Source organism: Ctenocephalides felis, unplaced genomic scaffold (assembly GCF_003426905.1).
Source record: "Ctenocephalides felis isolate EL2017-DRISC unplaced genomic scaffold, ASM342690v1 CF-g0.4_SCAFFOLD_01886, whole genome shotgun sequence".
Lineage (NCBI taxonomy): Eukaryota > Metazoa > Arthropoda > Insecta > Siphonaptera > Pulicidae > Ctenocephalides > Ctenocephalides felis.
In genome coordinates, this window is record NW_020538040.1 from 88939781 (window position 1) to 88955289 (window position 15509).

The 15509-nt window shown below is 30.3% G+C and overlaps 1 protein-coding gene across 1 annotated transcript; it reads right to left on the reverse strand.

The window, feature by feature from the left end:
• Positions 1 to 611: 611 nt before the first annotated feature.
• Positions 612 to 14458, reverse strand: LOC113377148 (Golgi-specific brefeldin A-resistance guanine nucleotide exchange factor 1). The gene is made up of 16 exons (XM_026617363.1): positions 14066 to 14458; positions 13882 to 14000; positions 13697 to 13805; positions 13213 to 13425; positions 11473 to 11581; positions 11008 to 11400; positions 10758 to 10926; positions 9850 to 10431; positions 9618 to 9768; positions 9135 to 9316; positions 8851 to 9059; positions 3976 to 4138; positions 3570 to 3908; positions 2056 to 3504; positions 1598 to 1969; positions 612 to 1459 (listed from the first exon to the last, which is right to left on the reverse strand). Exons 1-16 carry the CDS (start codon positions 14361 to 14363, stop codon positions 668 to 670), a joined length of 5649 nt encoding a protein of 1882 aa, XP_026473148.1. The 5' UTR covers positions 14364 to 14458; the 3' UTR covers positions 612 to 667.
• Between the last annotated feature and the right edge of the window lie 1051 nt (positions 14459 to 15509).

A 15509-nucleotide genomic window follows, 5' to 3' on the forward strand; every position in this document is an offset into this window, starting at 1 on the left:
GATTCAAATGCAGTAGTAATTATGCAGTTTACATCATTGTGAAATTTAAAATGATTAAATATATGAATATGAATACACTATTTGTATTATTTCCAACAAGGAGTTTTTTTAGTTCAAGATTACTTGGCAGGCGTGCCACGATTTGAACAAATCATAGGTCAGGACCTCTATATATATTAATATAAAAAAAAATTTCACTATTTGACATAAATAAAATTAAAATAAACAAAACACTATGATGCATTGGAATTAATTCGAAAAAATCGAAATGTAAAGAAATTTGTGTAATAAAAATATAACATTATTATTAATATATCATGTATATTATAAGAACTTCTGCAAAGCAGCAAAATATTTTTGATGCAAAAACAACGTTTGCCGGGTCAGCTAGTATATATATATATATATATATATATATATATATATATAATAAATTAGAAAATATTTTAGAAAAGACAAAAAGATTAAGTTTTTGTATAACAGACTTCATAATAAATCTATATATTTTTATATATTTATATTTGTGTGTACATTACAAATATACACAATATTCTCATTTATTTACATTCACGTTTAAAAATATAAAAACCTATAACATCATTGTTCTTGTTTTATTAAACGAAACTCACTCATTACTCAACTTTTGTAACATTTATGAAAATTATGTTTAAGATTTACTATTGGCACTATAGAAAAACTCAGTTCCAGGAGGAATCGTAATTCCTTCTGAAAAATAATTTGATAGTTGAGAAGTTGGCAGGGTGGATGCAGAAGATTCTGTAACTGGACTATTAGGAATATGAAAACAGTCTGCAGTAAATTTCTCGTAATTATTAGCTTGATTGTCGATATCAAAACATGCCTTATTAAGATTTTCAGATATCAATGAATAATTTTGTAAAGATTCTGACACTTTGGTTTGGCAAACTATCGCATTATCAGTGAAGTTCGGGCCAATTGCATTCAGTAAATAATTTTGATATTCAGTTTGTTGTGGTATTTCAGTTATAAAGTCTTTATTTATTGACATTTGGACATCAGAAGGACATGCTTGTGCATCTGGAGAGTGCTGCTGAATAATGTAATTAACCATATCATTTCCCACTAGTGGCTTGGAAAGAACAGCTTCTGCTCTATTGGAATTATGTTTAGAAAAATCCTGATTAAGATCAGGAATGCCAATTGGTGTAGAAACAGTGTGTGTCATATTTGTAAATAGAGGTGAAAGCATAGTAGGGCTTTGAATATATCTGTGTTCATTTTCTTGTAATTTATTTTCTAATTGAATATTTGGCATAGGTTTATTTATTGTTTGATTAGAATGTTCCTCCTGATTGTTTGTTGATTTACACATATTTTCTTCTTTAAATATTTCTTCTTTTAAATTAGGCAAAAACTTATTAATTCTGTCCCAAGTAATTGTCCAAAGCTCAGAATATCCTTGCGTGGAGGTGAATGCCTAAAAAATTAATTATAGAAAAAAAATATCAAAAACCACTTCACTAACCTAAATTATAAAAGTGTATCTCTTTAGCATAGTTTGTTTATAGAATATGATACCATTTTAATTGAATATGAACTATTATGAAAAGCTTACCTTTACAGAATGCATGACAAGCAACATATTTTTAAGTGACTCTAAAATTGCTTCATAGAGTAAATCACTACCCGACGTCATATACCTATCCATGAAATCCAAAATTGACATCCATAAACTTGAAAATGTACTCAACGTTAAAAGTGGTGTAAGATGGTGCAAAAATACTTTTGACATAATTGTAGATGCTCTTATTCTTGATTCTTCTGTATCACTTTTGTTCAATAATTGTGACTGTGTTGGACATAAAAGTTCACCGAGAAGTGGAAACAAAACTACATTGAAACAGTTTTCCCACTCAGTAGCAGTAAGCATTTGTAAATCATGCATAAGAAGAGCACGATGCAGATAGTTGATAGCGCTCGAGCGAACCTATAATGTACAAATTATATATATATATATATATATATATATATATATATAATATGCCATGCAAAGTTAAATTATTAAAAACTTACTTCAATTCTATTATCACAGCATAGTCGGGCAATTCCTTGCAGTAGTGGTTTCCAACCATGTGCCCATAAGGACATCACGGGAGGATCAGCTCCTTCTTCAGCCCACCACCTAAATATATGTGCTGTCCTGGTATGAAGAGTATGCATTAAATCCAATAATTGAATTGCAATGAATTGGTAACCTTCTGGCAGATCATCAGAATCGCTATCATCACATTTATTCACCTTTTTACTATTAATATCATTTTCTCTTTTACGTAAGTTAGCTTTCTTTCTTCTTGCATCTTTATTTAACCCTTTAAATTTCTTCCTAATACTTCCATGTAACGTTGCTTCCACAAATGTTCGAATACAGCGAATGCAACTCTGAAAATTGTATGGTGTGATATGCGCTACATCTCTAACAATGAATGCTAAGCATTCCCAACATTTCACTAGAGCATCAGGAGAATGCGGTAGCAAGCGCACATTTAGTTCTGCATTGACTATGTTGCTATTTTTTATTTCTGATGTAGGAGGAATTTGATCTTTGTTTATAATAGCCCAATTTTCTTCACTAGAAGTTTGTTTAGGAGTATCTGGAGATGGTTTTGTTGAATTTTTGGATAATTCAGAATCTGAGGTATAACCTCTATCGGAAACACAATTATCTTCTTCACTACTAAGAGCACCATCTGATTTTGCACCTCGCTCCCAATTTTGATCATCTCCAATTTTTGGTGGAATAGCTCCTGCTCCAACACATTCCAACAAAGTAAATATAACATCCCAATCTGACTCTGTGTGAATATTTTGAGCGCTGGTTTTCAATAATTCGAACAGACCAGTAGATATATGTTTCGAAATCCGGAAAAGTAATGTTGGTTTTAATAATAAAAGCATTCGTAATGAATCTAAAATCATAGGAGCCATCTCCTCATTTCTCATTAGACAACTAGCTAAACGTAATAATCCTGTTACAGCTCTTGTTAATAGATATGGGTAATCGCAGCTGGAAGCACTCATAATGAGCATATATAAATGATCTCTAGCATAACTCCAAAGAGCTGTTATACGATCTCGGTTTTGAATAACGACTTTAATCAAAAGCTCAAAGAAAAATACAGATGCATCTTCATTATAAGACATTCCTAGAGATTTATGACCATCTGGACCTTTAGATGTTGCAATTAAACCTTGGATTAATCCGTATAAAGCTTCACTTTGCAAAAACTTAGAGTCAATAATGAGTTGTTCAAGACAACATTCTTTAATACACAACTTAGCTATCTTAATATATTCCTGCTCTTCCTGCGTTGGAATGCGTTGATTTGCTGTTTCAGAAGATAGTGCAATATAAGAATAAATACTGCTAAAGAGACCAATTTCACTTTTTGGTGCAGGTGTAATTTCTCTTATAAGTGAAATCTTTCCAGACGGTTCACAAAAATCATCTGCTTCAGTCAAAACCTAGAAATAATCAAAATGTGATTCGAGTAAAAGAATATATCTTACATATTGAAATATTTAAGTACTTTTGGTAGCAACTTTGCTTTAAATAATTGCGAAATAATATCCAAAATATTTTTCCATCCATCTCTAATTATATCACCATGTGAATGAACTAAATAAAATACAGTTTTTGCTGCAAGCTGTGCCTTTAAATTTTGTCCAAAAGTAATATTCAGACTATCATTAGATTCTGATAGCGACATTAATGTAGTGAATTTACACAAGGTGAGAATTAATGTATCATATTCAGCAGTCATATTATAATGAGCTACAACATTGGCACATTTCTTGAATCCTTCTATTGCCCTTTCATGGATAGCAGAATCATTGCTTTTATCAAAAACAAAACTCAATGCTGAGATCTGAAAATGCATAATAATTTTCATTTAAAAAAAACTGGACAATAGAATTATATTCGGGTATGCATACAGTTGGGCCCCAAATTAGTCGAAACAATTCTTTGTCATAGGAATTATGTGGTACATGATGAAATACACCATCGGAAGATGCCCCTCTGCGTAATAAGACTTTCCAAAGATAATTTTCACGAACTAATCCTGTTTGTTCTGCAGGCATCACAATCTCTTCATTCCTAAAATATGTTTCATATTAATATATAATTCACTTCAAATATAGTAAAAGACAATAATTATCAGTTAAATTTCCTTAATATTAAAAATAATTCTGTATATTTATTATTTATTCCTGCAATAATGTACACAATTTGATTAAAAAATCAGAGAAAAATGAAAGAACTTTATTAGAGTACCAGTACCAAACTAAACAACTAACATTGAAAATTCATAATAATTTCAAGACTACACTGTATTTAAAATAATAATTAACTTCTCGTAGTGTAACTTATACTAAATGCAAAAAATAGAAAATGAAAATTTTTATATATCTTTATGTTTTAATTGAAATTTTTAGAAAAAATAGATATATGTATGTGTGTGTGTGTGCATGTATGTGCGGACACAATATTTCGTCCACGATTTCAAGAAAACGGTTCAACCGACTGAATGATTAAAAAAAACATTCGATTTCTACTGATGGGGCAAGGCAGCCGTTTCATATACAGTGCAAAAAATGATAATTCAGTTTTTGAGAGAACAAAGCGTCCGATTTCAATGATTCAAAAAACATTTTACTTGTATTGACAAAGTGAAGAATTGATAAAATTTTTGTGAAGGCACGTCTAGTGGTTTCGGAAATCCAATAAAAAAAATAAACAAACGCCTTTTTGCGATCAAAAATGATCATTAGACGTAAATTATTAGATATTTTATAGAAATTTTAATAACAAGTATGAGTTTGGTTTATATTTCTGTGGGCTCGGTACCAAGATTTATAATGTTTAACCATTAGACCAGCGGTTTCCAACCTTTTTTTCCTTGCGCCCCCCTTTTGAAAGAAAAAAATATTGCGCCCCCCCCTAATTTTTTTAACAATTTAATTTAAATATACTTAATTGAAATTATGATTTATTCAATCTCGTACTAAATAATGCACAATATACATACATACAAAAATAATCATACAAAAATATACATACAAACATAACTATGGATTATAGGAAAAAAATAATTTTAAATTTAATAAAAACAAATGATATAATATTTCACACAATATTAAAAAATTAATGCGACGGTTGAGCTTGTTTTTCAGCACAAATTTTCTCAAACCGCGGCTCCATTGTAGAAATTGCTGTTCTCAGTTCCTTTTCTATCACTAAACGAGATCGGTACTTTGTTTTTAATACTGCTACTGCAGAAAAACCAGTTTCACATAAGTAGGATGTCACAAATGGTAATAAAATTTCTAAGGCTTTATTTGTCAAAGTTGGAAAATCGTCCTTTACTTGTAACCAAAACTTAACAATATTCTTTTCGTCCTGAAACATCTGCTTCAATGTGCTATCACTAGATAAATCAATTATCATTTCCTGCTCTGCCGTTGGAAGTCCAAAATTATCATATTTATCAATAACAAATGGATTTCTAATCCATTCGTATTTGGACATATCTAGATCTTTGAAGTAATGCGCAAATTGGTTCCTTAAACTAGTCATATGATTGATAATAAGATCTTTACTTGCTTCTATTTCATCATCAGTAACACATGTAGTTTTAAAAGAAAGAAACATATCAAAGTTATTACTTTTCATACTAGCTATCCACAGCTCTATTTTTTTCATAAACGCCGTAATCTTGTCCTTTTGAACAAAAGCATGAATTTGAGTTCCTTGCATTGATTTATTTAAATCACTTAGTCTTTTAAAAATGTCAACTAGATACGCTCATTTTGCGAGAAACTTCGTGTCATAAAATATGTCTGCTTCATCTCTTTTATTATCAGCAAGAAAAATGGCAATTTCTTTTTTGAGCTCAAACACCCTTTGAAGTACTTTAGCACGAGAAAGCCAACGTGCTTCACAATAATAAAGTAGTGCTTTGTATTCTGAGCCCATGTCATCACACAATTTTCCAAAAAGCCTTTCTCTTAATGGACTATTTTTGATAAAATTAACAACTTTTATTATAATTTCAAATACTTCAAGTAATTCTTCACCCATATTTCTTGCAACAAGAGATTGCCTATGAATCATACAATGCGTCCAAACTGCACGAGGAGCCACTTTTCGAACTAGGGCCTGCAGACCAGCATTTTTTCCTGCCATAGATGGAGCTCCATCATTGCACAGTCCAACACAGTTCTCCCATAAAATACCATTTTCAATAAAAAAGTTATCAATCATATTAAAAATTTCACTCGCCGTAGCTTTGCCTTCAATTGTCTTACAGAATAACAACTCTTCTCTAATATCATTTTCCATAACATATCTTATATATGTTATTAAGTGTGCATCCTTAGCAACATCGGTAGCCTCATCTACTTGCAACGCGAAAGAAGATAATTTAATTTTTTCTATCAACTGATCGCAAAGATCATCAGATATATCTGATATTCGTCTTCCCACCGTATTATCTGCCAGCGGAATGCTTTTAATTTGATCAGCATATGATTCACCAAACATCGTAGCTATTATGTCAATAGCTGCTGGTAGTACTAAAGTTTCTCCTATTGAATGGGGTTTTTTGCATTTAGCAATTCTATACGAAACTTTGTATGACGCAAGTAACGCTTTTTGTGATACAGACAAAGCTTTTGAAAACGATTCTTTCTGTTTATTTAAGTTATCTAATTTTCTTTGGAAAAATTCTTTTGTTTTGCCAACATGATCGGCGTGCACTTTTTCCAGATGTCGTTTTAATTTACTTGGTTTCATGCTATCTGAGGCCAAAGTATTCATACACAGCAAACACATTGGTCGTTCTTGACCATTAATGATCTTATACGTAAATCCCAATGATAAGTACATTGGATCATATTTTCTATGTTTAGTTTTACTATTTTGTGAAGAAACATTTCCATTATTTTCACAATCCTCTTCTTCTGCTTCATTAAACTTTCTTTTCAACCCAGTCACGTATTTATCCATTACAAACGGTTTTTATAACAAATCAAAGAAAATCACTTTTTCACTACTTTTCACAATAATTCCTGGCTAATAATGTACTAAAACTAAAGCTATAAATTTTAACTCAATAATAATTTAGAAATGATTTTCTCTATATATCAACGCGTGTATCTCCAGCACAACTAATGAACTAATTCGATTTATAGATAACAGAATAAAAAGGATGCTTTTGTTTATTTACTTAAGTTGGTCTCGAGTAAGCACGTGAATATTCGATATGATCCGAGTGTTTATCTTTTGTTTATAGGCCTACAGCTCACTCAACTACAAACGCAAAAACGAAATATTTTGAATGCACCAAAAGTATAGTATATTCATGCTTTTACATTTGTCCTGACAAAATTGCAGCGAAAATTGTAGATTACTTGCATACGAGGTGTGTTCAAAAAGTACCCGGAATTACTAATAATTAAATTTCGCGGGTCTGGAGTGTCTGATTGTCAAATTTTTTTTTTATTGTGTTGGTATACATGCCCCTAAAGTATGATGAAATTTTCAGCTATATTCACTGTTTACTTTGTCTGTGGTAGTCGCTAAGGTTCGACGTGTTTTTCTGAGCTCGGCGATTTTTACAATGGAAGAATTGAAAAGTCAAAGAATTTGTATTAAATTTTGCGTAAAAAATGAAATAAAGTGTTGCAAAGTGCAAAAATTCACCAGATATGGCTCCGTGTGACTTTTTCCTATTCCCAAAGTTGAAGAGACCCATGAAAGGACGGCGGTTTTCCTCGATTGAAGAAAATCGCTGAGAGTGCTCAAGGACATATCAAAAAGTGAATATCAAGGGTGCTTCGAAAATTGGAAAAAACGCTGGCATAAGTGTATTATATCTGGGGGGGACTACTTTGAAGGGGACCACATTAATGTAGACGAATATTTTTTTGAAAAAAACGAAAATTCCGGGTACTTTTTGAACAGACCTCGTACATTTTGCTGATTTGTTTTTGACACTTACTCAGCATTTAACAACCATATTTTTGAAAGAGCTTCGCGCCCCCCCTGGGACGGCACCGCGCCCCAACAGGGGGGCGCGCCCCACAGGTTGGAAATCGCTGCATTAGACAGTAACGCTGCGTTTACGCGCCCCGATGTTCTGTCTCTAAAACGCGATTGCTTTAAATTTCAATGTATTTTCAAAAAATTTAAAAACATGAAAAAATTATTACATTTTTTTTTTAAAGTCCAATTTTTTCAAATATTGCAAAATACTCAAAAATCTAATTGTTTCAAAGATTTAAAAAAATCTCAATAATTTAAAAATTTTAAATTGCGCTACCAAAGGTTCCAGCCAAGATGCCATGCACCACTAGTTTATTAATCACAAATCCAGGGGTATAATGCAGGCTTAAAATTGAATTGGTTATTGTTTATTTTACGATCAATTTAAAATTTAACCCCTTAACTTAAAATGACGAGCAGAGCCCGCGTGCGATTTCTAACCCAAACGTAAATATTACGGGCATAGCCCACGTACGATAATTGGGCAAGAAGCAAATATTACGCATTACGGACATAGCCCGGTACGGCAATCGCAAGTATCACAAAATATTTATTTATACAAAACTATAAAACACAATTTTTTTATTTTTGTGACTAATCTGTATACTGTGTGGGAAAATAATCTCAAACGCTGCGCCTGCTTGTACAACTTTGGACTAACATTTTTGAATCTAAATTGTAAGTTAAGGGGTTAAAAAGACAGGTTTTTTGTTAATATTATTTTACAGAATATTTCATTTCTTTTATGTATCTAAACTACTCACTTGATTGAATTGTAAACAGCCAACAGCATATCTGAGTCAAAGTCAGAATTACCATTCAAGCCACGAAGGTTTTTCATAAAATCTTCTGCTGTCATTGGAATATTGAGGCGTTTTGCATTATGATTATGCTGGTCCATATTGAGCATAATAATTGCATATGCTAAACTAAATGCTGCATCAGTATTTGCAAATGGCTCCCCATTGCATTTCTAATAAAATTTATTACATGTATAATATACAAGTATATATCCTAAACAAATGCATCAAAGTAAAGAAGTACATACATGCCAATGCTCTGCAAAGTGTTCCATAACTAAAAATATAAGTGGAGCTTCGCCTGGAAGTCTGAATGTTTCTAAATATAATCTTAATGCTTCATCAATTCTAGTGTCAGTGAAATCGAAGGAACTAACATAAACTTCCAAAATTCGGCTCTCCACATTCTTCTTTTTACTAATATATTCACCTGTAATAACACATTTTTATAAAATATATACTGTTATATTAAAAAAAAACTATTGATGCCAAGAACAGGCTTGTTAAAAGTGACTAATTATTTTTCTGCTTTCTCAGTCTGTTATATTGTTGTTGCACTTTAAACTTCAAATAAAACCAATTTAATACTTTTAATTGCTTTTTTTATAGATAATATTATTTCAATGATTTTTAAGTAATCCCAATAAATTAAGAAACAGTCATTAAAAATAAATGAATTGACTTAAAAATAATAATGCATTTTAAGAATGTAAATTGTACTTATAACAAACCTATCATCTTTTTATCTAATTGAGGGTTTTCTCTCAAAAAATGTGCAATTTCTAGAGGATCCAGCTGAGGCGAAAGAATGCCATGTTCTTGTAAAAACTGAATTCCTTTCTCAGGTTTACTATTGAAAAGTTCAGTACCAGTTGCCAGCCACTAAATAAAATAAAGAAGTAAACACATATAAGAAATTGTTTTTTTTTTATTATGTATATTTATTATTTAAATAATATTTACCCTTTTCTTGTTTTTGATAATATTCAGTTCATCGAAACTAGGAGCGTTGTCAACTACTTTTTGTCTATCAGATTTTTCAGTATTAATAAAATTATTAATGTCAACCACAACACTTGCATCATCTTTGCTTTCAACATTATCAATATCTTCGGTTAACTCTATTTTTGTCATTTTGTCAATGGATTTAGAGTTGTTGCAATTTGAATTAATTGCTTGAACAATTGTTAACAATGCATCAAGTGATAGCAAATGTGTTTGATATACACCAGCAGTAACAGGAAATGCATTTTTAGACAATAACTTTGTTAAATCTTCAAATAAATTTGAACTGTGCATATCACAATCATAATTTAAATATAATTCTGTAACTAATCCAGGGATATGCCATAGTTGAACTATAGCTTCTAGTGATATCTCCTTTTGCTCATAAGGTATTTTAGGTGAATCACTGATTATAATTTCAGAGAGTTTCTTTAAATAGAACTCAAATTGAAATTTTAAATGTCTTCTCAAAGACTCAAACAACAGAAAGCAAACTTGCAAATCTGAGGCAAATATCGACAGCCTTTCTGTGTTCAGCAACTAAAACACAAACAAGGTATAATATGTAAATTTAAATATTATTAAATGACTAATTAAGGAGCAATATGGCAATATAAATTCAATATACTGTATTCTAAATACAGCGTAAAAATTGATCAATATAGAATTTGGTCTTCAAAAAGAATTACTATTATTAATTGACCTGTTGACCCAGTAACTCGTGCAATAAATCTAACACACATAATAGTCAACCTTATAAAGAATGACTTTATGTGTTTTCTCTTCAGTTATTAGTTTCCAAAAAGTATTTTCTTTACAAAGTATTGAATTTATAAAATTGCTCAGAAACTGTTGTCATTAATTACCCCAAAAAGATTCTTGCACAGATCATCTTTAACTAGAGATAACAGCACATTATATTTTCCAATACTATCAGCCGCAACTTCAAACACAACAGTTAATAATGATAATCCTGTATGAGTCATAAGCTCTGTATTTTGTTTATCCAAGGGATTGCAAAGTGAAATTAAAAATCTGTAAAATAATATTTGATGAATATAAGCAAATTACATTGAAGTAGCAAAGAAAAAACAACAATTATTCATCAACAAGTACCTAAATAATTCTCGTACGCAGGGTAGACCATATGGAGAAATAGGAACAATAGCTTCACCAGCTTGCGCTGTAAACCTTACACCCTGTAAGTTTATATATTCTTCAGATAATTTTTCTGCTGAACCACATATATTGGAAGAATCAGAGTTGTATCCACTCAAGTCTTCAGAATTTAATTTATCATTTTCATCAGTATTATCTAATGGTTTCTTCAACTCATTATTGTCAATTATATCTTGTGTATTTTCAACTATTAATTCTTTTTCTGAATTTCCAGTATATTCAGTAATATTGTGTTCCGATGTAAGCAAACTAGTTGTTTCATTTTCTAGTAAATCGTCATCACAAATTGTTATTCGAGATGTATCATCAGTATTATCATTGACTTTATTACTATTGAAAAAAATGTTTTAATAAAACTTCTATAAACTATATTTTAATAATGACAGATCACTATATTATTACCTAACTGGTTCATGATTTTGAGAAATTGTTCCCTGAAGATCAACAATATTTCCTGATGGAGTTGAAGATAAAGATTCTGTCCGCAAATGATTATCAGATTTATTTTGATCTAGAAAAGTAATTGACAAATTCTCTAAAATTAATGTTTGCATGTATGTATATATATATATATATATATATATATACAGTAGACCCTCGCTTTACACGGCACTCTGGGTACATGGTTCACAGAGCTAAAAATCCGACATCCCTCCGACTGCACGGACTTCTTATTACACGGTATTTAGGCAACAGCCCATAAGTTCGTTGTGCAACCTATGAGTGATTCTAGTAACTTGATATCAAAAGGGTATTGATGTAAGTTTTGTTATCGACTTTTATCTTTTAGACATGCCTGATTATAAAATAGCTGCCTAAGAACACGTTTGAGCTGACTACTGCGTCGCGCCAATTTTTGAATAAGATGTCTATATCATACATGTCATTTCAAGTTGTATTTCTACTTCAAGTTGTATTTTTTGGTCTCCATACAGCACGATAAAAATGGTCTGATTTATACCAACTCTGAGGCTCTCATAGCACGGCTCCCATACTGTACTATGTAAGGTTCCATAGAACGCACTACGAATTAGCCTGAATTGTATGTTAAATACGAGCTTTTTATAGCACGGTCCCCATACTGCACGGTATTCACTTGCCGCGTAAAGCGAGGGTTTACTTTATATATATTTCTCCATTACTAGTAAAATCTAATTAAACAATTATGAAAATATCTACATTACAAAAGTTAACAAAAGATTAATGAATATAATACAATTACATTAATCACAATAATTCTCTGATAATAACAACATCAAAAATATATGAATAAAATAAAGAACGAGAATTAATATTTTTGTATGATACTAGTATATTTTCTAGGCTTACACCAAATATTTGGTTACTATTCGATACTCGGCACGTTTTTTAATATACAGCCAAATAATGAATAGTAACTTACTATTCGGACAAATACCAAATAGTTAAAAGCAAAGGCGCTGCCGCCGTTTAGCGCCAGTAGATTTTTATGTTTTATGCGATAAAGAGCTTGCGATGAATCTGCATTTGGAAGTCTTTAGTTTACATAATGTGATATGAAGAAATGATTTCGTTATTGTATATATAATAATTTAAGCTTTATCGACATTTGAGATTAAAAATGAACACATGAAGAACTCCTTTCTGTATATACTAAGGATATGTTATTGTTAAATGCATATATGTTTGTTATCATTCAATGGCTAGAAGCATGTGTTGTAAATATAGTCAACAAAGTCTTTCATTATATTCAATCTAAGCATTTCCAAATAAAGAGCTATTATAGGCTCTTTTAGAGGTCAGTTTTTATTTATTTTATTAAGGTTAACCTTCCTAATATATATTATGAATAATATTGTGTTCAAAGAGGGAAATATTAAATATTTATGAAAGAAATTCTCGGAAATACATTTATATATGTGAAATTCGCTTTTTTATCATTTTATCATTTATTTCCCGTATCACATATGTTACTTGAAGTATTTGGTATTCGGCCAAATAGTATGAATGGTGTAAAATATTCGAAATAACAAAGAGAAACCAAATAGTTGTTGCAAACCTAGAAACCAAATAGTGTTTAGAACATGCCAAATATTTGGTATTCAGTATTTTGCCAAATATACTATTTATTGCAATCTAATATTTTCTTAATATTATATTTACCTTTATTACTTGAAATTTGTTGAACATCTATTGCAACTTTATTATGTTCTTTGTCTTTGGTAGTTGTATGGTTTTGCTCAATACCATGTGTTCGCATTTTTAGTTTTTTCAAATTAAACGACTGCTGTAAATCATCAGCAAACTGTGGAAGTCTCATAAACAATAATTGCACCATGTCACGTAAACAATGTTTGGCAGTACGCCTTAATAACTCTAAAAAAAATCATTCATAATTCAATGACCTTGCACTACAATTGAATACTTATATAATAAATATGATCTCACACACACACAATATACATAAATTCGTAACAAATATTTGTGTAAAGTGCATTGCTCTATATTATAATTTCTAGTGAAAACTTATATTTAAGTGCATATTCTATAGAAACATAGTTAACATATTTTTGTACAGAACATTTTTATTTGCATTTTTACCACAAAATATTCATTTTATCAGATAATAAAATTATTTTATATATACCTGTAAGCCTGGGCTCAAAACATATTCTAAAGCAGCTTAAAATAATTTCACATACAGTTTCATTATTTAACATAGCACCTTCTGGACTTAACATGAGCGTACGCAAAACCTTAAAATAGGAACTCAAAATTATATAAGAACTTTATAAATAGATAATCATTTTATTTAACATTGCTCGCAAGCACCTGTAATATTTCCATGAGAACAACACCATCTGAGGCTTGATCAGTTCCAACAAATCTAGCATGAGTTACGGCATCAGCTATACTATCTACACATGTAGGTACAGAGTTATGTGTTGGATCTACAAAAATTATAGGGAATGTTTAGGAGGACTGCGAAAATCACCGTAAAATATATATAAAATACCTATAATTCCATAAGATAAAAATTTATTAACGGCTGCTAAAGCCAAACTAGTAACAGGCCCTGTAGTTTCTTCTGATCTGATAACTTTAAGAAAAGGTTCTAAAAATGTCAACGGATCTCGCATTCTTAAGTCTGTAATATCATTTATTATTTCTTTTAATTGCTGGAATGATTTTAGAAGAGAATTATGTTCATCGTTATGGGACGTCGAGGACCACCGATTGCTTCTTTTCATAGCGGTTATGACAGTCGTCATTTCACCATGAACGACAAATATTCCATTTCCTGGTAAAGCCATTTTAATTTCATATGATTAACAATCATTTGATACATCCAGCCATTTATGAATTTATTTACACATTAAATGATTCCAAAACACGGACAATACGTCAAAGTTCCAACACGACTACTGTCAAACTGTCAAATCTGTCACAAATGCTTGACACATCTTCCTAACTTCGTGTTACACTAATTCCCGCCATTTCAATAATTCAAAATTTCGATAAAATTATATACAAATATTACAAGATACAAAAAATAAATTTTCAGATTTTAAAATAAATTAATAAAAATAAATTTTATAAATAACGAGTAGAAAAAATGAAGTTTTCAATAAAAATAAAGGATTCTCCAAGGTCATTTGAAACAAAGCCTATGTTTGTCAGCGGCATTTTTTTTGTTTTGATTACAATATTTATTACAACTGTTAAATAACTTTACATCTAGTAATAATAATGAACAATAACATAAATTTAAATAAAAAAGAGTACAAATAATAGTATTTACATTGGAATGAGATCCGTAGTATGATGATTTAATATAAAATATATTTATTTTTATTTTTTTTTTTTTATTTATTTAAATAATAATAATATTATTATTTATTTAATAATATTAATATTATTCATTTACTAATATTATTATTTTTATTTATTTATTTTATAAAAGCAAATAATAATAATAATAAAATTAATAAATAAAATAAAGGTTCCATCAAAATTGGCTTAATTTTTTTTAAACAGTTAATTACAAGAAAACGGCTCGATAGATTTTTACCTAAAACTAATTAGTATCATTCCCAACTAATATCTTTCGAACAGCTTTTGATTTTTCAAAATCGATTCGGTAGTATATGCTTAAATGCGGACGAAAAGTTTAACACTTTCTTCCCAATTATAAAGAAACGGCTCGGCAGATTGTCGCACAAAACTGAGAAAAGATGATCCACATCGAAATACATCGATAGGCTTTCAATTTTTTTAAATCGGTTCAGGCGTTTTTGAGCAAACGTCGATGAAAGGTCTAATTTTGACAAACGCCAGAAAAACGATACTAAGTTTTGCAAACTTTGACGAATTTTTAAAATTAAACGACTTGTCGTAGGGCCGTAATATTTTAGAATGATCTATAAGACTATGTTATCTACCATGAAGAAAACGGCCCG

Bases quoted from the DNA above. Each gene is read 5' to 3' on its own strand.
- LOC113377148 (XM_026617363.1), bottom strand. From the start codon at position 14,363: ATGGCTTTACCAGGAAATGGAATATTTGTCGTTCATGGTGAAATGACG. The intron at 14,001-14,065 runs GTATTTTATATA...TAATTTTTGTAG, and splicing joins TTTATCTTATGGAATTATAG to ATCCAACACATAACTCTGTA. The intron at 1,970-2,055 runs GTAAGTTTTTAA...TGTACATTATAG, and splicing joins GCTGTGATAATAGAATTGAA to GTTCGCTCGAGCGCTATCAA.